General features: G+C 43.3%; 2 protein-coding genes across 3 annotated transcripts in view; both read right to left on the reverse strand.

The window, feature by feature from the left end:
* Positions 1-24,375, reverse strand: part of ATP8B4 (ATPase phospholipid transporting 8B4 (putative)) — a 185,987-nt gene that overhangs the window by 155,818 nt on the left and 5,794 nt on the right. For both annotated transcript variants that reach the window (XM_069983371.1, XM_069983382.1), the window contains exons 2-3: positions 22,436-22,505; positions 7,075-7,142 (exon numbers count right to left, since the gene is read on the reverse strand). In XM_069983371.1, the coding sequence (XP_069839472.1) occupies positions 7,075-7,102 (28 nt within the window). In that variant the 5' untranslated portion in view covers positions 7,103-7,142; positions 22,436-22,505. The remainder of the gene's footprint in view (positions 1-7,074; positions 7,143-22,435; positions 22,506-24,375) is intronic.
* On the reverse strand, positions 10,522-12,084 carry LOC138783605 (piggyBac transposable element-derived protein 4-like). The gene has a single exon (XM_069958504.1). It carries the CDS (start codon positions 12,082-12,084, stop codon positions 10,522-10,524), a length of 1,563 nt encoding a protein of 520 aa, XP_069814605.1.

Below are 24,375 nucleotides of genomic sequence, written 5' to 3' on the forward strand. Positions count from 1 at the left end.
AGCAGCTGTCTGTAAGAATAAGCACTGCAGCTGATGTTCTGGTAGACGGTCTATTCACGGTTTATTAAGAGCTCTATGCTGTGCTATGTATTGTGGCAGCCCTAAGAAGGGCTTTTGGGGTCTTGTCTGCCTACAATCAGCTAAATCTTCACTGTCCCTACTCCAGGATCTTTCCCTCACCAGGTTCAAGATTGCATTTGATAACAAGCAGCAGAAGCCAAGTTCTTATAGTTTGGAAATCACTTGAGTAAGCCAGCCAATGTGTGTAGACACTAGTCTTGCGATGCCTGCGTTCTTCCATGGCCTGTAAACCCCCCCCCCTGCATAGTTATTTAGTTATTGGCTAGAAAAAAAAGCACCAGGCATAGTGGGAGGAGAATCAAATTTTTACAGCATTTTCGCTCCGATACTCGATTAAAAATAGAAATAGTGTCATATTTGATCAAATTGGTACTTGCACATTTCTATTAATTATTAAAGGGGTATTCCCCCCAAGAGCTAAAAAAATGAAATGCTCCCAAACCTAGCTGGCCTTACTCACCAAGTCCCCCTGAGTATTTTGAGCCGTCTCCCATCTTTCTGACTGCTGCCGTTCCTGAGTTACAACTTTTTCTAAAACATGGTCTATATCCAAGATAGGAAACTACATTTCCCATCATGCAATGCTTCTGCCTGATGATGGTGAAGTAGCAGAGCTGAGACAATGAAGGAGATGATGACAGTGTAGCAGAGCTGAGATGGCTGTGCCGGTGTAGCAAAGCTGAGATGGCTGTGCCGGTGTAGCAGAGCTGCGTTGGCGGGGACGCCGGTGTAGGAGAGCTGAGTTGGCGGGGACGCCGGTGTAGCAGAGCTGAGTTGGCAGGGACGCCGGTGTAGCAGAGCTGAGTTGACGGGGACGCCGGTGTAGCAGAGCTGAGATGGCTGTGCCGATGTAGCAGAGCTGAGTTGGCGGGGACGCCGGTGTAGCAGAGCTGCGTTGGCGGGGACGCCGGTGTAGCAGAGCTGCGTTGGCGGGGACGCCAGTGTAGCAGAACTGAGTTGGCGGGGACGCCGATGTAGCAGAGCTGAGTTGGCGGGGACGCCGGTGCAGCAGAGCTGAGTTGGCGGGGACGCCGGTGTAGCAGAGCTGAGTTGGCGGGGACGCCGGTGTAGGAGAGCTGAGTTGGCGGGGACGCCGGTGTAGCAGAGCTTAGTTGGCGGGGACGCTGGTGTAGCAGAGCTGAGTTGGCAGTGATGCGGGCGATCGCGAGGGGCGGGGCTTGTTGCAGGGGGCGAAGCTTGCCGCGGGCGATTGCGGGGGGGGGGCAGAGCTTGCCGCAGGCAATTGCGGGGGGGGCGGAGCTAGTCGCGGGCGATTGCGGGGGGCGGAGCTAGTCGCGGGCGATTGCGGGGGGTGGGGCTGGTTGCGGGCGATTGCGGGGGCGGAGCTTGCCGTGGGCAATTGCGGGGGCGGAGCTTGCCGCGGGGGGGGGGGCGCGGGTGAGTGCAGGGGCTATGCTGCGGGTGAGTGAGGGATGCCACGGGTGATGGGGGGGCGGTTGGTTGTGGGGCGGGGGGCTGTGTTCTGCGGGTGAGTGCTGCCGGGGGGGCTCTGGACACGGGGTGAGCTCTGGGCTGGGGGTGACCGGGTGGCTGCTGTTAGAGAGGGATGCAGTCACAGCTGCGCTGATCACTGTCTCCCTCTCTAACAGCAGCCACCGCATCAGTGTTCTCAGTCACTTCACTGTGCTGGGACTGAGGACACGTGATGCCGACACGGAGGGTGGGGGCCAGGAGCAGGGAGCGTGTCGGGTTGGACTGAGGTCTGATGATTCTCTGCAATCCCTGGGGGTGAATGCAGCTGGATAACAGCAAAACTGTGCAGAATCCATAATAACTTTATATTGGAAAGATGGAAAGCTACGGGTGGGCAGCGTATTAATACAAAAATAGCTTTGGGGGAATACCCCTTTAATGTTGAAGCTCATGTAAAATTTGGAAATTAGGTTAAAATGCGTTCATGCCTTACTAACCACAGCAATGGACAAGTAAAGAGCTACAAGCCAATGTTTTTTTCAGGTCTTCTTTAAAAATGTCGAAAGAGCCATTTTGCTATTGGGATTTCATGTTTCTTTCATTAAAGCAAAGAATGTTTGTATACCCACTGAAAAAAAAGCTGTCATTTGTCTTCAGGAGACACATTTAAGTCTATTAAAGGAAGTCACTCTAGATGTAGTTGAACATGTGTGAATATGTGCTGAACATAGAGATACTTATCTGTTACATAACATGCCCCAAAAAAGAAAAAAAGGGGGGTGGGTACATTTTCATGTACACACAGTTAACTTTTTTGTGTATTGGCTATGAAAGTGTCAGAAATTATATTATACATTACTGCATATCACTGCACTTATTTTTGCTTTCAGTTATACTACTTTAGATCAACAAAAATTTTAATACATCCTGTATATTTGCTGCATATTGTTTCCAATACTAGTGAACCCCCTGATTATCCCAAGCTGTGCTTAGACAACAGGAAGAGAATACCAGTACTTTGCCCTAACATAGCTCGAGCAGCAGTGTGACTTCAGAGTGAGCTGCTACTAAGGCTGCATTCACAAGCTCCGCACGGAACACGGACGTGGAATGCCTGTAACAAAGTCCCCCCCAGTAGCATCTGTCATAAGATGCTGGGAGCGGGGGAACTGTATGAATATGTGCCGCACTGTAATTAAGTAGCCGTGCGGGGCTGTCATTACAGGGTGTTGCATATTCAGACACTTCCTCCACCCCCAGCAGTTCCCCAACTGACAGATGCTGCTCTGAGTACTAGCTCTGAATCTCGTCTTTAGAACAAGACAAGGATTGTGATCTAGAAAAAGATAAATTGAAAGCTGTATATACTTGCAGCTTTCACTTGAGCCTGTACAAATAAAAAAAGAGGATGGGGCGGTGGTAGACATGCTGGAAGCATGCAAGCAGGGGCGGTCTTGGCATTTCTGGGGCCCCAAGCGAAGTTATGTCTGGGGCCCCCCCTCGACACGCGTTCCAAAACAATAGACCGCTGTGTGTTGCCCCCAGTAGTATATACCCCTTGTGCGCTACCGTCAGTAATATATACTCCTTGTGTGCTGCCCCAATAGTATATACCCCTTGTGTCCTGCACCCAGTAGTATATACCCCTTGTTCGCTTCCCCCAGTTTTATATAGACCCCTGTGTGTTCCCCCAGTTATATAAAGCCCCCCCGTGTACTCCCTCAGAAGTATCTAGACCTCCTGTGTGCTGCCCCAGTTGTATATACCCCCTGTGTGCTCCCCCACTAGTATATAGGCCCCCTGTGTGCTCCCTCAGGGGTATTTAGCCCACCTGTGTGCTCCCCCACTTGGATATAGACCTCCTGTGTGCTCCCCCACTTGGATATAGACCCCTGTGTGCTCCTCCAGTAGTATATAAACCCCCTGTGTGGTTCCCCCAGTAGTATATAGACCCCCTGTGTGCCCCACCAGTATTATATAGACCCCTTGTGGGCTGCCCCAGTAGTATACAGACCCCTGTGTGCTCCCCCAGTTATATATAGACCACCTGTGTGCCTCACAAGTAGTATATAGACCCCCTGTATGTTCCCCCAGTAGTATATAGACCCCCTGTGTGCCCCACCAGTAGTATATAGACCCCTGTGTGCACCCCCAGTAGTATATAGCCCCCCTGTGTGCTCCCCCACTTGGATATAGACCTCCTGTGTACTCTCCAAGTTGTATATAGACCCCATTCTGCTGCCCCAAGTAGTATATAGCCCCCGTGTGCTCCCCGTTATATAGCCCCCCTGTGTGCTCCCCCCATTTATATAGACCCCCGATGTGCGCTTGTTACTTGTTAATAACCCCCTAATAAATAAAATACAGTGGTCCCTTGGATTATGAGAATAATTCATTCTGGAACCGTGCTTGTAATCCAAATCACTCTTAAACCAAAGCAAATTTTCCTATAAAAAATTATTGATATACAGACAATTGGTTCCACCACCAAAAATAATGATTTTTTTTATTCTGAATAACATATAAAACAAATGAAAAACATTTAGAAACAGCTAAACGTCATATTAGAGGTTACGGTACACAGGGCCGCTTCTGCCATGAGGCGGAATGAGTATTCCGCCTCAGGCGGCACATTCTGGGGTCCCTTTAGGGGCGGCAACTTCTGCCCTGTCATTTGACTCCCGCCGCCCGCTCAGGTGTCCCCCTTTCCGCATCCCTAGAAGCTTCGGCTCTGCAGCTTCTAGGGATGCACTGCCGCCAGACTCGGGGCCCTCGGTGACAGGAGAAGACGCCCCCACTCACACTGTAATCCTCTCTCCTGTACTGTACGGCATCCGCTGGGTGATAGGCCCCTCCCCCAGGCCAGGTCACAATGCTGTACAACAGAGAGCGTGTATGGCGCTGTGACCTGGCCTGGGGAAGGGGCCTGTGTGGCGTCTTCTCCTGTCACCGAGGGAAAGGAGAAGCGGTGGATGGTGAGGAGGGGAGCAGGTGGGGGCCCTCAGGTTTTGCCGGGACTGTCCTGATTCTGACGAGACAGCCCCGGCAAAACCATGTCCCGGGAAGCTCCGCCCCCTGTCGTGGGAAGCCCCGCCCCCTGCCGAGCGCGAGTGATGTCACCCATGCAGAGCGGGAGAGGAGTCCCTGGAAGACTAGAGGGTCCATACTGGTGAGGTGAGTATGGCTTTTTTTGTTTTAAATACAGATGAAGGGGCTAGTGGTATGATGATGAAGGCACAGGAGGAGGATGAAGGGAGAAGTAGTATGATGATGAAAGGGCAGAAGGATGAGAGGGGTAGTAGTATGATGATGAAAGGGCAGAAGGATGAGAGGGGTAGTAGTATGATGATGAAAGGGCAGAAGGATGAGAGGGGTAGTTGTAGTATGATGATGGAAGGGCAGGAGGATGAGAGGGGTTATACTATGATGATGAAAGGGCAGGAGGATGAGAGGGGTAGTTGTAGTATGATGATGGAAGGGCAGGAGGATGAGAGGGGTAGTACTATGAGGATGGAGGAGGAAGGAGGATGAGAGCGGTAGTACTACGATGATGGAAGGCAGGAGGATGAGAGGGGTTGTAGTATGATGATGGAAGGGCAGGAGGATGAGAGTGGTAGTACTATAATGATGGAAGGGCAGGAGGATGAGCGGGGTTATACTATGATGATGGAAGGGCAGGAGGATGAGAGGGGTAGTACTATAATGATGGAGGGGGAAGGAGGATGAGAGGGGTTGTAGTATGATGATGGAAGGGCAGGAGGATGAGAGGGGTAGTACTATAATGATGGATGGGCAGGAGGATGAGAGGGGTTATACTATGATGATTGAAGGGCAGGAGGATGAGGGGGGTTATACTATGATGATGGAAGGGTAGGAGGATGAGGGGGGTTATACTATGATGATGGAAGGGCAGGAGGATGAGGGGGGTTATACTATGATGATGGAAGGGCAGGAGGATGAGGGGGGTTATACTATGATGATGGAAGGGCAGGAGGATGAGAGGGGTAGTACTATGATGATGGAAGGGCAGGAGGATGATAAAGTGGGTCGTAGTATGATGATGGAGGGTCTGGAGGATAAAGGTGGGGGTAGTAGTATGATGATAGGGCAGGAGGATGAAGGGGGGAGTAGTATGATGATGGAGGATGAAGGGGGGAGTAGTATGATGATATGGGTAAGGTGGTCTCTGAGGCTAACAGTATTATTGAGGGTCTGAAGCTGGCAGTATTAGGCAGTCTGAGACCTATACTATTTGGGGGTCTCTAACACTTGGCTCCCCATATGTCACCACCATTAAGACTGGCACTTATACCTGCTCCTCTGCAGCCGCCGCTGCAGTATCATGTTACTTCTTTGAGCGGAGAGCGGCGGCTGCGGAGGAGCGCGCGCTCTCCCATAGACGGACTATGGGACAGTGAGACAGGCGGGATCCTCCGGCGGAGAGTTCCACCGCGGAATTCCACCTGTTTTACTCAGTGTGAACATACCCTTAGTGTATGCACTTCTGTTATATATAGTTCTGTATGCACTGTTGGTATGTAGTTATATATGCAATGTTCACTGCTGGTATATAGTTGTGTTTGCGGGGGAAGGGGCGCAGTTTCAATTTTCGCCTCAGGCAGCATAGAACCTAGAATTGGCCCTGACGGTACAGTATAGCAATCTGCATGTGAAATATCATGTATAGTAACTACATAAACCTGAAAAAGCAGCAGCAGTTTGTAGATACAAGATAAAACTGCAGATCCCCATAAAAAAGTAGCGCAGTACAACAGGCTAGAATAGAGAAGCAGGGCTGCTGTCTGAGGTCTGCTTGGTCACATGACAGCAATGGGGCAGGGGGGTGTTCAGCACGGACCAATAAGGAAGTGAGAATCACAGAGCTGTGCAGGAGGACAGTGACGGAAACTTTTCTATGCAGCACTGTGAATGGCTGAGTGTAAGTGCAGGCACATTATAGCAGGCATGGAGAGGATGGGAAACACAAGGGCTGATAGAGACTGCAGGGAGCATGAAGTAATGAGCAGGACGTAAGTGGGCACATAAATGCAGCACTCTCTGTCTGGGGAGAGAGGGGTTACAGCTATGAAGAGATTACCTCCACAGTCCTGTAACCTGATGCAAGCCCCAGCCTGGAGTGGATCTGCTATGATTTGAAGGTGAGGGAGATTTCCTGGGTTAAGAGTGCAGAGCTGTTGACCCTGCCTCTACCCCACTCCCCCTCTCACTCAGTACAGAGAGCTCTTAAACCAAAGCAATGCTCTTAAACCAAGTTTCCATTTTGAAATTGCAAAGCGCTCTCAATACAAGTTACTCTTAAACTGAGGTACCTCTCTATACCTATTCTATCATTGTCATATTGGGGGAGAGGGTCTTTTACTCCACTAAAAGAGAAGATGACCACTTTCTCCTCAGTGCTTAGTTGGGTTGTTTACTGAACCCATGACCCAGCAGTTTGTGGCTCACACGTGGGTACCCAGCACTGTTGGGTACCCAGTACTGTGCAAGTGACATAATTTAAATGCATAAATAAAGGATTTTACAGAAAAAGGTACCTACCAAGTGTTTTCGTCTTTTTACAAATCATTGTAGAATCTGGTCAACTCCCCACAAAGCTACGGTAATACCTGGAAATGATAAAATATTAATTATCAAACTACATGTATGTCTTATATACATAACACGTCAACAATAAGATTATGTTCACACGCTGAAAATAAAAGTAAAATATGGCTGTAATTTTGAGGTTAAAATAAGAACATATTTTCAATATAATAATGTGCTCCATGAAAGTCAATTAAAAATTGGACAGCAGTGCACACACTGTGTAGAACAAAAGCCGTAGTTAAATAATAATAATTTCATTGCACTTTCTTTTTTTTTCCTCCTTGTGTTTAAAACACCATAGCGCACTCATTTTTTTTACCTACAGTCACAAAAGGGTCCTTATTTTTTGCAATACCAATTGTACTTTGTAACGACATGCTTTATTTTTTTTTATAAGATATGCTGCAAAATTAAACAAAAAAAAAATTAGGTGAAATAAAAAGAAATAAGCTATTTTTCAAATTTCAGGTGGGTTTCGAGTTTACGCTGTTCTCCATGTTGTAAAACTGACATGTTATCCAAGTTATATAACTTTTATTATTTTTTTTTTATTTATAAAAAATTTTATTGTAGCCATCAAAAAAATCCAAAAACAAAATCCCCTTGGGACGCAGTCCTGTCATGTAGTTACAAAATTTTCAACATTATTCACCGCCCCCCCCCCACTCCAACCCAAGCCCCCCCCCCCCCCCCAGAACCCACGATGGAGAGTAGAGAAGGTAAAAGAAAAAAAAAAAAAACCCTTATTCACTAACCGTACATTCCCATATTATAAAGGTCCACGTCTTCCATACCACATCTTAAACAACACTTCATATCTTGTGCTCCTCGCCTTATCTTATTTGAAATCTTAGGTGTATAATACAATCTATATACCAACTTTAACTGAATTAATCTATGGTTCGTTTTCCGAGATTTTTGTTATATATAAAGAGAATGGATCCCCATGTTTCTTCTGAAATTTCCCCCAGTTTCTCATCCCAATACTTTTTATTTTTTGGTTTAGTTTTCTCTGCTGTTATCATCATCAAACCCTTATACAGATTAGCAAGAATTTTTTGACTGCCCCCTGTAGTACCAGTAATATAATAAATCAAACGGTGTGTGTAAAATTGATAAATCTCTGTCTTGTGTTTTTATCCACACATCGTATTTTTGCAAATAAAAAAATCTATATGATTCTGGTGCCCCAAATTCTTTGTTTAGTGTTTCGAATGATTTCAACACACAATCTACAAAAATTTGTGACATCAAATTCACCCCTATTTTTTGCCATACCTTATAATTATGTATCTTTACAAACTCTTTTAACCCCTTCAAAACTAAGCCTATTTGGGCCTTAATGACCAGGCTCATTTTTCAAAATCTGACCTGTCTTACTTTATGCGCTTATAGCTTAGTGACGCTTTAACGTATGCTAGCGATTCTGAGATTGTTTTTTCGTCACATATGCCACTTTATGTTAGTGGCAAAATTTGGTCACTACTTTGTGTGTTTTTTTGTGAAAAACATCAAAATATCCTGAAAAATTTAAAAAAATTTGCATTTTATGAACTTTGAAATTCTCTGCTTCTAAAAAAAGAAAGTCGTATCACATAAATTAGTTACTAAGTCACATTACCAATATGTCCTCTTTATTCTGGCTTCATTTCATAAACATATTTTACTTTTTTAGGGTGTTACGGGGCTTAGAAATTTATCAACAAATTAACACATTTTCGTGAAAGTTTCCAAAACTGATTTTTTTAGGGACCAGTTCTCTTTTTAAATTGATTTAGGAGGCTTGTATACTGGAAACCCCCATAAGTGACCCCATTTTGGAAACTAGACACCTTAAAGAATTAATCTAGGGGTATAATGAGCATTTTAACCCTAAAGGGGCTGGAGGAAAGTATTCACAATTATGCCATAAAAAATGGAAAATTAAAAATTTCCAATAATATATACGTTTAGATTAAAGTTTCTCATTTTCAAAAGGAACATGAGAAAAAAAAGCACCCCAAAATTTGTAATGCAGGTTCTCTTGAGTACAACAGTATCCCATATGTGGGTGTAAACCACCGTTTGGGCACACAGCAGGGCTCAGAAGGGAAGGAGTGCCAAATAGCTTTTCCAATGCAGATTTTGCTGAAAAAGTTTCTGAGCGCCAGGTGCGTTTGCAGAGTCCCTGTAGTGTCAGCAGAGAGAAAAAAAACCCATAAGTCACTCCATTTTGGAAAGTACACCCCTCAAAGAATTCATCTTGTGGTAGGATGAGCATTTTGACCCCACAGGTATTAAGAGGAAAGTATTCAAAATTAGACAGTAAAAATGAAAAACTCGAATTTTTCCAATAATATGTTCGTTTAGTTTGAAATTTCTCAATTTCACGAGAAACAAGAGAAAAAATTTACCCCAAAATTTGTAATGCAGGTTCTCCTGAGTAAAATGGTACCTCATATGTGCGCATAAACCACTGCATGGGCACACAGGAGGGCTCAAAATGAAAGATTTTGCCAGAATTGGATTCAGGCACCATGTCACTTTTGCAACATTCCTGTGAGTCAGTAGAGCATCAGTAGAGTTGAACCCCCTAGAAGTGACCCCTTTTTGAAAACTAGACCCCTTAAGGAATTCACTTAGGGGTATAGTGAGCGTTTAATGTTAGAGGAAACCTTTTAGAATCAGGCGGAGAAAGTGAAAATTGACTTTTTTTAAAAAAAATTCTACCTTTAAAAAAAAAAAGTAGCCATTTGTCAAAGAATAAAGAGATAAAATCACCCCACAATGTATTAAAAAATTTCTCCCGAATAAAAAAACACCTCATATGTGATCCTAATATACTGTTTGGGCACTTGGCAAGGCTCAGAAGGGAAGGAGCGCCATTGAGCATTTTTAGCACAGATTTTGCTTGAATTGGATTCAGGCACCATGTGACTTTTGCAACATTTCTGTGGCATCAGTAGAGTTGAAACCCACAGTAGTTACCCCTTTTTGAAAACTAGACCCCTCAAGGAATTCATCAAGGGGTATAGTGAGAATTTTTAGCTTTGAGAATTTGAACAGATATTCCAATTTTGTATGAGAAAAAATAAAATTACAGTTGTCTGGGAATTCATCTAGGGGTATAGTGAGAATTTGAACAGATATTTCAATTTTGTATGAGCAAAAATAAAATTACACTTGTCTGGGTATTCATCTAGGGGTATAGTGAAAAATGAAATAGGGTTATACAGATTTTAGTCAGAATGTTTCAGAATGGGCACTATAAAAAAAGGATAAAATAAAAAAAATCTAGAACTCCAAAGATGTGTGATAAGTTTTAAAACATTCATGGATACAGAGCCCTGGTTTAGTGGGACATGTATCTCACTGGTATAAAGAATCTTTTCTGAACCCTCTTTTGGAGCACACCCGACATCATTTTTGTGGCTTACTTTTGCGCTCAGTGGGTGTAATTAATAAGGGGAAATGCTGGCCAGGCACAATCCTACAGACGTTGCTTCCAGATGCAACACCCTCCCCGAGATCCCCAAAGATGAGATTCTTGATCACCTTTTCTTGGAATTGGAGAAAGGTGTCACGACTTCCTGCATGTCTAGACAGAACAAATGCATTGTAAAGTGCAATCTGGGTGAGGTGGACTGCCAGCTTTTTATACCATGTTTTGCTCTTACGCATGGCGCTATAAGGTTTGATGACTTGATCAGACAAGTCCACCCCACCCATGAAGCGGTTATAGTCCAAAATGCACACTGGTTTATTCATTGGGGTGCTGGAGCCACGTACTGCAGCTGGCCTGCAGCTGGAGTCATGGATGGTGGATAGAAACAGAACTTCCCTCTTGTCCTTAAATTTTAAGAACATAAGGTTATCCTTACACATGGCACTGCTTTCGCCTTTTCTTAAATTCTGCCCCAGCAGAGCTCTTGGGAGGCCCTTCTTATTCCTCCTGATCGTGCCACATGCAAGAGTCGATTGTGTTGAAAGGGTTGTTAAAAGGGGAACACTATTATAGAAGTTGTCGATATATAGATGGTATCCCTTTCCCAGTATGGGGTAGATAAGGTCCCATACAATTTTACCGCTAATTTTTAAGTTTGGGGGGCAATTTGGGGGCTCAATTTTGCTATCTTTCCCCTCATAAATTTGAAACCGGAAGGTGTATCCGGTGGAGCTCTCGCAAGCTTTATACATCTTTATACCATATCTCGCTCTTTTGTTTGGCAGGTATTGTCTAAAATGAAGCCTCCCTTTAAAACTTACCAGGGACTCGTCGACCACTACATTTTGGGAGGGTGTATACACTTGACTGAATTTTGTAGCATAGTGGTCGATGACAGGTCGGACTTTATACAACCTATCATAACTAGGGTCTTGTGGGGGTGGGCAGCGGGAATTGTCATTATAGTGAAGACATTTGAGAATGTCCTCAAATCGGGTACGGGTCATCACTGTACTGTTCAAGGGGGTATTGTACAGAATATCTGAGGACCAGTAGTCCCTGATCCCTGTTTTTTTTACAAGTCCCATATTTAGCAACAACCCCCAAAATTTTTGGAGTTCCACAGAATTTGTAGGGGTCCAATTTTGTACCCGGGCAAAATAGGAGGTGGGGTGGCTATCAATACGTTGTTGAGCATACAAGTTTGTATGATGGACCATGTGGGCCAAAAGATCTTCAGAGAAAAACAACTTAAAAAAGTCGACTTCTCTGAAGTCCGATGTATCAACCTGGATCCCTGGGGAGGCACTAAAAGTGGGAATCTGAGGGGTGTAGTTTCCAACGGGTACCCAAGTGGATTCACTGGGACCTGCATCAGCAGGTAGATCTAGTCGCCTGCGACGGGCGGGGGGACTTTCACTCTCACTAGATGAAGATGAAGAAGAGCAAAGAAATTCCTCCCCATCCTCACTAGCAGTCTCAGTGTCAGAACACACCATAGCATAGGCCTCCTCTGCACTGAATAACCTTCTGGCCATGACTACACAGGTGTGGTAAGGCAGGTGGTTTTGATACTATGTGCCTACTGTAACTAACTTTTATTAAAAAAATAAAACAGGAGATAGAGATGTCAGAGAGATGTGTCAAGATGGGTGAGAAGAGGGGACACAGTAACTGTCACCACAGCACTTGCACACTACAGCAGAAAGCACAGAGGTACAGGCGGTGGGGGGTGACTGAGGGACTGAGAAAAATGAGTGACAAAGTGACAACGTGACAACCGGTCACCTTACAGCCCTATAGAAGGAATTTTTTTTTCCTTTCTCTTTTACCACAAAAAAAAACTAAGAAGAAAAAGTATGATGGCTTGACAGGGGTGGCAAGTCAGGTGGCTTTGATACTTGGGACACCTGTGTGCCTGCTATAACTAACAATTTTTTTTTTAATTTTATTTTATTAGAACTAAAAATAAGTGACAGGTCAGGGAGATGTATCAGAACAGGTGAAAACAAGATGTATCAATAGGAGTGGCAAGTCAGGTAGTTGCGATACTTGGGAAACATGCCTGCCTACTATAACAATTTTTTTATATAGTTTTTTTTTAAGTTTTTATTAGAACAAAAAACACGACAGGGTGACAGGTCAGGGAGATGTGGCAGAAGGGGTGAGCAAAGGGGACACAGCAACTGTCACCACAGCACCTGCACACTATAGCAGAAGGCTCAGAGGTACAGGCGACACACTGGTGGGGTGACTGAGGGACTGAGTGACAAAGTGATAGTGATATAGAACAATTTTTTTTTTCTTTTTTTCTTTTTTTTTTTTTTATTATAAATAAAACCAAGAACAAAAAAACGTAAGATGACTCGACAGGGGTGGCAAGTCAGGTGGCCGAAATACTTGGGGCACCTATGTGTGTACTATAACTAACTATATTAGTTATATAATATAAAGTTTTCTTTGCTTTATTAGAAAAAAAAACCTTGACAGGGGTGACAGGTCAAGGATACTTTTTTTATGGCACACAGCAACTCTGTCACCACAGGGGAGATTACAGGGAGCAGTGGCTGTAATAGAGGATCAGCACAGGATCACAGATGATCCACTAACTCTGGGGGGGATTTACTTATGGAGGTGATATGCTTTTCTTCTTTCTTTCACTTTTTTTTTACATTTACACAGTACACTTGAACAGGACTCTGCCACCAGACTGCACAGTCAGAGCTCCTGTCAGCAGTGAGACAGATTGGCACACTTGGGGGGGGGGACTTGGGGACACAAGGGGACCAGCAACAGGGGACACAGGGGGACCAAAAACCTTTTTTCTTTTTACTTGTTCTCTGCAAGAAAGGACACAGGAATCTGCCACTACACTGTACAGGCAGAGCTCCTGTCACAGAGCAGTAGAGACACAGACAGAAGGAGCTCCTGTCAGACAGGTGCAGGGACACTTTAGGGTGAGGATTCTGGGGGTCTTTGCAGAGGTTCAGCAAGGAGGAGGCTGGATGCTGTTTGGGACACTTTAGGGGGGATCCTGGCAGCAGAGACTTGTTCACTGGTCTCTTGCTGGGGAGAACACTACAGGACCAGCTCACATGCAGCTTATCAGCACACTGACAAACTCCGGTCACAGCAGCAGGGAGGAGGCTGAAGACAGGAAGAGGGGGGCACTGTGGGGGATCTTGAAAACAGCACGAGACACAGTAGGAGCAGAGACTGATGTCCCAGGTCACAGGTGAAGCTGAAGCAGCAGACAGGCAGATGAACTGCCACACAGCAGGACTGTCGGCACCAGGAAGCAGAGGACCAGGCAAGCAGGGGGAGATCGCACTGTGTTGGGGGTGATCAGAAGTGTTTTTTTTTTTTGTGTTTCTCTCTCCTGTCACACACAGATCCACACAGTTACTGTCTCAGAGAAGAAGTAACACAGTAATGAGCTTCTCTGAAAAAGTAAACAGCGCAATCTGTGCATCTGTATCTGCGCATGTGGTTGAGTGTTTCACTGACCAATCACAGCGATCGCTGACATGGGACAGTGCTGATTGGTCCTGTGTCCGTGAGCAGGCTCTGCCAGTGAGCTCTGACAGTAGCAGTTACCAATCTATCACTGTGCAATTTGTTACAATGAGAGATCAAAGCAGAGACGTACTGTCACGTCCATATGCAGCAAGGCATGTTTAAATTGGACGTGCCAGTACGTGATTATGCAGGAAGGGGTTAAATCCCAATTTTCCCATAGCGGTGTACTACTCAATGAGCCAGTGACCCTGAGTGTCTTCTTGAATACTTTCCAACTTCTCTGAAAAGCAAAGCAAAGTGTAACTATCTTTTTTCCACTGTGAACTTAACCTATTCCCTCTATCAGTGTTTATCAAACTTTTAATTCTTGTTAATTGTGCCGCTAGATAATATAGTCTAAAATTAGGTAGTGATAAGCCCCCTTTATCACAAGGAAGGCATAAATAGTGTTGTTTAATCTGGGCTCGTTTCCTTCCCCAGATCAAGCGATTCATAATAACTTCAATCCGTTTGAAATACTTATCTTTAATATTAATGAAGGCGGCTCAAAGTAAGTATAAGATCTGGGGGAGGACCACACTCTTAACCAACATAATCTTATCTGCCATCGTTAAGGAGAATTTCTCCCATACAAACAACTTTTGCTCCAACTTATGGAGCAGAGGATTGATGTTTAACTTAACAAAATCTTGTACGTTCCCCGATACCTTTACTCCCAAGTATCCAATATAAACCTCTTTCTCCACTATCTTTAAATCACATCCTAACTGTACGGGACCGTTATCCAACTTCAAAAGGGATGACTTCCTCCAGTTTATACTTAGACCAGCAAGGGTACCATACTGTTCAACTATATCTATAAACTTCGGGACAGCATTTTGAGGGTTCTTCAAAAAAAAAAACAAAATAACATCATCTGCATAAAGTAGCAAATGATCCAAGCTACCCCCAAGCCAAAACCCTCGATTTCTGTGCTTCCCTTAATCTTCCAAACCAGGGGTTCCATTGCTAGGGCGAAGAGCAGGGGCGACAGAGGGCAGCCCTGCCTGCTCAGCTCCACAGCTTCAGAGACCTCACCGTTTACCAATACTCTTGCTATCGGGTTCTTATAACATATGCAGATCCATCTAACAAAATAATCACCCACATTAAATAACTCAAGTGTTCTAAACAAAAACTGCCAAGTGACCCTATCGAAAGCTTTGGTTGCGTCTAAACTAAGCACTGCTCTCCCATTGTTACCTGCTTATTAAGGAACATTTATTCTGTTATTGAACGTTGAACGCCCTGAAATGAAACCATTTTGTTCCTCCCCCACTAAGGATGTCATAACCTCCGATAACCTTGTTGCCAGGGCTTTTGCGAGAATTTTAAAATCCGCATTCAGAAGTGAAATTGGTCGATACTAGAGATGAGCATGCTCGAGTCGATCCGAACCCGAACTTTCGGCATTTGATTAGCGGTGGCTGCTGAACTTGGATAAAGCCCTAAGGCTATGTGGAAAACATGGATATAGTCATTGGCTGTATCCATGTTTTCCAGACAACCTTAGAGCTTTATCCAAGTTCAGCAGCCCCCGCTAATCAAATACCGAATGTTCGGGTTCAAATCGACTCGAACCCGAACCCGGTTCGCTCATCTCTAGTCGATATGCATCCGGATCTAGATGGTCCTTAGCCTTTTTTGGAATAACCATTATCAGCGCTTCCTTCATAGATTGAGGCAGTTCTCCAGTCTCCCATGCGGTATTAAATACCACAAAGATAATAAATGGAAGTAAGGCCTTGTTATATTTCTTATAGATCTCATAAGGGAGGCCATCCGATCCAGGTGCGGATTCATTCCTAACTGCTCTTAGTGCATTCTCTAATTCATTCAATGTTAAGGGTGAACGTAGTTTGTTTGTTTTTTTGTTCCACAGACAATTTTGGGAGCAGGATCCCTTCCAAATACCCCTCGACCTCTTTCATATCTACCATGTGATCCACATTGTAAAAGCTGGAATAGAACTCTCTAAAAACCTCCATAATTGCATGCCTGTCTGTTACAATTTCCCCCCTGTCATTCCTTATTTGTGTTATTTCCTTCCTTTTATGAAGCTGTGCGTTGAGTAGGTCAAGGACAAATTTTCTCGGTCTACCCTCTTCTACATATGCTTTTTGTCCCCTAAAGAAAATACCATGTTGTGCTTTTTCCCATACCAAATTCTTTAATGCTTCCTGGGCTTGATTTAAGTTGACCAGATTTTCATGTGAACCATCCTGGGCATAAATATGAGATTTTACTTCTATTTCCTCTATACAATCCTTCTCTTTCCTTCTTGCCTCTTTACGAAAAAAGGTAATATCACTACACAACAGCCCCCTAATGTAAGCTTTCAACGCTTTGAAACTGGTTTTGTGGCTATACGCTTTATTTGGAGAAAGTTATGGAAGATTTGATATAACTTTTATTTTATTGCTTTTAAAAATTTAAACTTTTTTAAACAACTAAATGTGTTTAAAATTGCTCTATTACCATCCTTATAACGCTTTTATTTTTTGCTCTACGGGGCTGGACTATTTGCTGTGATCTGTACTTTCTAACAGTAGCTTGCTTGCGTACATGCAAAGTTTTGATAACTTTTTATTTATATTTTTCTGCATTTGAGGTGACCAAAAATCAGCAATTTCGCACTTTGGCGGTTTTTGCTCCTACACCATTTACCATGCAAGATAAGGAATGTCATCATTTAAGTGTTTGGGTGATTCTGCATGCGTCAATAGCAAATATGTTGGTTTTTTATTTATAAAATGGCATAAGGGGGGCGATTTAACCTTTTTATCATGGGATTTTTTTTATTAATGAAAAGCTTTTTTTTTTTTTTTTTACTAGACTACCAGGTAAGGGGGTCTTACAGAATTTAAAAGCATGTTTTGCAGCTGTCTGTTTTAACAGCTGCGTTGAAATGGTTAACTATCTGGGTGCAGCGATCGGCCCAGGCCGACTAATAGCCCCGGTCCCCGGCTGCTGATAGCCGCCCAGTATAGAGAGGGGTTATGGCGTGACCCCGTAACTGTACGTTGTGGTGCCAGAAGGGGTTAATAAATAATGAACATGCTTATGACTTATGGCCTGCTTTTGCAGCTGTTTTCTAGTTCACACATTATCACTAAAGATTAAAGTGGTATTTAGCTTTTATTTTACTGTGTGTGAACCTGGCCTCATAATGTAAAACAGAAAAAGCTAACTTTTCAATGCTGATTTTAGTGATCTTCAATAATGATAACAACAGAGAACAATTGTCCTTTTTTCCATAAACCTTCTTGCCTAACAATCACATGATTTAAAGCATGGAAAAGTCCATGTGATGAAAAGTTTTAAATATCAGTATGAAATGCCTTGGGAAAGGAGAAAAAACTACAAAGAATGCTACTCACAAGTGAAAAATAAATGAGAAGATTCCCTGTCTATGTCTGACAGCTTGTACACTCAATCTTTAGGCTGCTGCTTCCTGCCATATGACTGCCCAGAATGTCAGGGCTCTGTCCTACATTAGTGGTTACTAATTTCCTCGAATTAAACAAATTATATTTGTAATACGTTGTAACAATACTTAGTAAAACCACAAGCACCCATAAACTGGTTAAGATTTGAGCCGTCTTGATTTTAACAATGGGACAGCCAAGTGGAGACCTACATAGTCTTTCCGGTAACAAAAAAAACTGTAACAAGGATTTGGTCGCTCTGACTCCATATATCTGGCCACACAGTCCTGACTTTAGATGTGGTTATGGTTCTCAAGTGAAGTGAACTAAATCAGCAACATAACAGAAACTACTAAAAGGGTTTCCTGTCTCATTTCTTGCACTGTTCTTACCTCCACAAGTGACTCATTTGTGGAAAACTGCTATTCATTTTACCAATACTAGTATTAAAGGGGTAGTGCGGCGCTCAGAAATTATTCACAGAATAACACACATTACAAAGTTATACAACTTTGTAATGTATGTTATGTCTGTGAATCGCCCTGTTCCCCGTGTCCCAACACCCCCACCCGTGTACCCGGAAGTGTTGGTGCGTTATACATTACCTGATCCGTGTCGAGGGCCGTCCGCCATCTTGTGCCAAACGTCATCTTCGGACGGACGGCCGAGTCGCTGCCGCCCAACCCACTTTCGCCGCGTCACAACTGTGCTCAGCCGCGATTGGCTGTGCACAGTTATGCTCAGCCAATCGTGGCTGAGCAGCTGATGACGCGGCCGCGTCATCAGCTGCTCAGCCGCGATTGGCTGAGCAGAGTTATGCTCAGCCAATCGCGGCTGAGCATCGGATGACGCTGCTCGGAGAAGACGCCGCCCGAAGAAGACGCCACTCGCTGAAGATCGGAGACTGGTGTCGGCACGTGACAGGTATGTATAGCGCACCACACTTCCGGGTACACGGGTGGGGGTGGTGGGACACGGGGAAGGGGGTCATTCACAGACATAACATACATTACAAAGTTGTATAACTTTGTAATGTGTGTTAGTCTGTGAATAATTTTTTACCGCCGCACTACCCCTTTAATGGAAGGCATTCTAACTAATGTAGAGCATGAAAAATATATAAGGGTTTAGGGCGAACTACAAGATGGTCATCAGGCCAAGCTGTGCAAGTGACAGAGAACACATGAATAATACATGGAGACACTGACAGGTGTTAAAGGGAATAGATTCCCTGTATAAAGCACCTTTCCTTTAGACAGAATTGTCTGGAAACTAAAGAAAAAAATCTAATAAATTAAAGTTTCTGTTTCTAATTAATATTTCTTATGCAATAACAAAATGATGCAGTCCAAATAACAAAGCGGGGCCCAGGTTAAGGCAGGGAAAGGTCACAGTTTTTAACCTTTAAAATTGGCACATGTACTTATGCCATGTGATGGCTATTGTGCAACGTTTGGATGATAAAAATTCTCACAGTGTGCAATAAGGTCACCCGCACATTACCACACAAGTTAATGTGCGGTCAACAATGATATGAGTGAAGCACCACGTGACTGGCCAGCACAATTATTGTGTCATGAAAAGGCTCCCTAAAGGAGCGCCAATCTATCAGATCAGTGCCTGTATCAGACATAGGTCTGTCCATCTAAAAAGATGCTTAGGCCAGTTTCACACATATAGTATTGCAGCGGATTTCATGCTGATTGGCAGAACAGCATGGCCAGGTAAGGTATTAGCCTAGCAGCAGCGGTGGGTTAAGTGGGAAGGGGCTTTACGTTCTTGCAGCGGAATAAAAAAATCTGCGAGTATGTGAAGCCATAGAAAATTATAAGAAAGATTATCGCAGCAGATTTTGGTGTGGAACTTGCAGCGTGCAATAATCTGCGATACTGCATGTATGAAACTGGCCTTAGGGTGCCTTCACACGTACCGGACCCGCAGCGGATTTCACGCTATGAGTTTGCATCGAAATCTGCTGCAGATCCTGGAAGTGTGAAGGTCTATGGGGTTACATATCCGTACCTGGGTTACATGTATTTAACCCGGCCCGGAGAATACATCACCTGCTCGACGCCGCGGCTGTGTGTGAGGCTCCCGTTGGTCCCCACCAGCCAATCAGTGCTGCCATGCACTGATTGGCTGATGGGGAGCGAGGGGAGCCGGGAGCCTCACACACAGCCGTTGTGCCAAGCAGGTAATGTATGCTCAGGACCTGGGGCTGCGGGCGGCAGGGGGTCAAAGGGGCCGAGTCACATACTGGCAGCGGAATGAAAATTCCGCTGCGGGTATGTGACCTATTCAACTTCACACTACCAGGATCCGCAGCGTATTTGACAAACTCGCAGTATGAAATATGCTGCGGATGCGGTACGTGTGAAGCTACCCTTAGAGCCAAAATGCATAAGAAACATGAAAAATACAGCAAAATCAGCAATAAGAATACACATGGCCAATTCCACACTGATTTTAAGTTTTGTTTTTACAACAGTAACAATATATTTTTCCTGATTCCTATCATTAGCGGCCTGACAACTTTTTACACAAAAAGACAAGAAGGACATCTCTCTGATAAGTACCAAACCAGTTTGACAGTTTCATCAGTACTAGTGTTACCATGCTGTCTGTAATGCTGCCTAGGATTGTGGGCAGGACAGTTACAATGGCATAATGTAATTGACAGCTATGGTCTAAAGTACAGATGCAATCAAGTGAATAGGGCTGAGCTCTAGTACCACACACAATCACCTGCATGGGTAAATCAATGTACACACTGGAACCAGGAAACCTTATATGGCTGATGACACAGAACACAAGACAATGCGCTTCCTGATGTAAACAAGTATCGTCGCCCAAACAATTAACATTAAAATATTAAATGTTATTGGTGCCACACAGTAAATGCTGTAACCAAAAAACATTAATAAAAAAAGTCACATGTTCGCTTGTGGTCACATACTGTAACATTCGTTCACAAACTGTATTTTTTTATTTAACAACGGCCGTTGTGTTTGCAACAAAGGCCGTTGTTTAATCACAGTGGCTACTACTGTGGAATCCCGGACAGAGACTATACACACTGTTTACAGTCCGGCAAGGATTAAATGCGGCCGCACAAAAAACTCCCAAGTCTATTCTGTGCGGCCGCTATTCATTGAACAGCAGCCGCATGAAATACTGTGCAGACAATGTAAAGTGCGGCTCCCACCATACTTTACATTATCTGCTATGGCTAATTGGAGTGCGAACACACCTAAGTGTGCTCGTATTCCAAATAAAAAGAAGTGTTGCTGACATCTGAACGTTGAACAAATGAGACAGCGGACGTTCTGTGAGATAGATGTGTCACAGAACGGCCACTGATCTGCCATGTGTGAACATTAGGGTGGACTCACACATACTGTATTCCAGTGGTTTTCACACTGTGAGTTTTGCAGTGAAATCCACTGCGATACTAATTTCTATAGTCCATTCTCACATTTTCAGTCCATGGAATGTATTATTCCACAAACTTGTAATAATTACCTACTTAGCTTTCGGCAACATACTTACCCGTCTGTTTAATGCTTCTCTGGGTCTCTGTTTGGTGATGGCCCAATTCGTCAATCATAGGCTGTGAAGGGACAGTGCAGTGATTGGCCGAGCATGCTGTCAGTGTGCAGGGACCCGAAAAAGCATGCAAGAGCGTGCCAGTAAAACATGGACAGGTAAGCATGGTGGGAATGGAGTGGGAATGGAGTTCTACAGACTGTTATGGAAACCCACAGCATGAAATCCACTACGATGTGGCATGTGTGAATACACCCTTAGGATAAAATTGAATAGAAAGAGATCAAGAAGTTATAAAGTTATAAAAGGTCAGAACATGTAAGAACAAAAGATATACAGTGGTGCCTTTGATTACGAGCATAATACGTTCCGGGTCCGTGCTTGTAATCCAAATCCACTCTTAAACCAAAGCAAATTTTTTCATAATAAATCATAGAAATGCAGACAATTGGTTCCTCACCACCAAAAATAATGATTTATTATTCTGAATAACATGTGGAACAAATGAAACAAACATTCAGAACCAGCAGAATATGTGATATTATAAGTTACTGTACAGTAATGGAGAGGATAGGGAAACACAAGGACTGACAGATACTGCAGGGAACAGGAAGGAATGAGCAGGGCAATTGTGGGCATAGTATAGCAGCGATCTCTGTCCGGGAAAAGAGGGGTCACAGCCATGGAGAGATAACCTCCACAGTCCTGTCCCCTGATGCAAGCCCCAGCCTGAAGTGGATCTGCTATGATTTGGAAGGTGAGGGAGACTTCCTGGGTCGGAGTACAGGGCTGTAGACCGAGCTATGCAGACCATGCCCCTTCCCCACTCCCCCTCCCACCCAGTACAGGGAGCTCTCAAACCAAAGCAATGCTCTTAAACCATGACACAATTTTGAAAAATTGTGAGCTCTTAAACCAAAACGCTCTTAAACCAAGTTACTCTTAAACCAAGGTACCACTGTATACAAATTAGGTATCATTGTAATCATCCAGACCTGAATACTAATAACATGTCAATTTTACCACATGCTGAATGACACAATAATCCCCCCTCTCTCCACAACAAGATTGTATTTTGTATTTATTTATTTTTGTTCAATTTCAACTCAAATATTGATTTATTTCTTTTTTACAGTATACTTTATGGCAAAATGTATGTTGTTATTACAGAGTACAATTGGTACTGCACAAGAAAAGCCCTAAAACGCCTCTGTAGATAAAAAATGAAAGTTATGACTGTGAGAAAAAACAAAAGTAAACAAAATGGAAACTGGCCTGGTCTTTAAGGTGTTAATGAATGTTATGAGGGCGTATAAAAAAAATACAGTAAAATAACTGAGTTATGATAACAAATTACCTGGTACAGCCCCATGAAGACAGAGCCTATCTCTTAAGGTTCCAGTGAAGACATTGGAAGATCACAGAATCTAAAACAAAAGCAAAGAAACAAAAAAAAAAGACTTTGTAAAATAGCAGCATATTATTTAGGCCCACACACATAAGGTTTATATATGAACTTACCTGAAGAATGAACTTACCTATACAGAGTAGCTGATGTACAGTATGCCAGTACTACATTATGGATTACATGATGTTATGTGAATTGCGCATAACCGCACCCCAATGTTTTTCATTATTGCAAAATCTGCATAAGCAACATTAAAAGAACTGACACAACTCCTCTTGACATGAAACTCATATAGAAACTGCATCAGAAAACTGAGACATAAATTACCCCACTAAATGGGACAATCCATGTCCAATATCTCCTGCAAGGTTTTGTGGGAAACATTGGGAGCCAAACAAATAGAAACCTGTCCTTATGTACCGCAAAAAGGTAAGACAGAGTTAAAGCACAAAGACTGTGATCAAATGCTACATTGTGGTCAGTAACAATTTAAAAAAAACTTTAAAACATTGTTCCTGCTCCACTGGTGAAGAAACCCAAGCATCAAAATCCTCACTAACATTTAACTACAGGCTTTTTATGGCTTCATATGTGAGCTGTGAAGTTACCGACAAATACGGGATCCACCCGCATCACATCAAGGTGCTGAAAGCTGCTTACCTGCTTTCCCCTGACAGGAAGGAGCTATGCTATGCCTGTGTGAATACTCTCTCCCTAAGGTCTTCTTCTCACGCATTGTTTTTTTTCTGCATTTTTGTTTGCTTGAAAAAAAGCCATATATTTCAAGATATATATAAATTTTTTACATACGTCTGTAAAAGTACTATTTTGCCATTAAAGTCTATAGAAAATTTTGAGAAAAAAAACCCCACAGATGGTAGACTTTCATGTAACATGTAATGTGCCATTTTCCATACAATTCAAGGCAGAGTTTATTCACTTAGCAACCTACTCAGTTCTTTGTTCAGTATCAAAAAAACTACTCTGACATATGACTCTTTGCTTCCATGGAACAGTAACAGACTACATCTGTAGTGTGACTGACATATAAAACAATTGACCCATAGAGCCTAATACATTACACAATGTAGAATGGCTATACATGACAATTCTCGTTTGCGTTTTCCCAGTAATGAAATGAACACAGGCCATGTGATGATCACAAATCATTTGATACCAACTTCCCACAGTGGAAAACTAGCTGTGCTCATCGATAAGATCTCTCCCTTGTGAAATGATCTTATAACACTGTGCATAATATTTACACAGATATCGCCTATTTTTGGCATTTGAACCAGATATAAAAACAGGTAATTCCCCACACAAGGTTAAAATGAAAGAATGGTCAATGTGGTCATAATTTGCAATGTGCCTAAGGCTACGTTCTCATCCGCGTTTGACCATCGGGCACCATTCAGCCTACCTTTTCCGTTTTGTAGTAAGCAAAACGGAAACTGTCGGATCCGTTAAAATCCCCATAGATTCCCATGATATTTTAGTGTGCTCCGTTTGCATGCAATACGTTCAAGATCCGTTTTTTTGAACAGAGGAAAAAATTGTGTTTGCAGTATTTTTCTTTCCGTTTAAAAAAAAGGATCACGAACGGAAAGTGCACTTCAGTTTTTACATTGTAGTCAATGAGGACGGATCTAAAATGGAAGGTATTTCCGTTCACATCTGTTTGTTTTCATCCGTTTTTGCACTGAGCATGCGCAGAAGTAGCAAGAAACCAAAGAAGAAAAATAAACAAATAGAAAAATGGATGCTGACTGATGCAAACGGATGCAAATTGATGTACAAAAGTCAGTCAGTTTTTTTAAGCCAAAATAAAAACGGACCAATTGCGGACAGAACATACTACCAATAGATTTCAGAGGCCCTGTTCACAT

This window comes from Dendropsophus ebraccatus, chromosome 1, assembly GCF_027789765.1.
Source record: "Dendropsophus ebraccatus isolate aDenEbr1 chromosome 1, aDenEbr1.pat, whole genome shotgun sequence".
In the NCBI taxonomy this organism is placed as follows: Eukaryota; Metazoa; Chordata; class Amphibia; order Anura; family Hylidae; genus Dendropsophus; species Dendropsophus ebraccatus.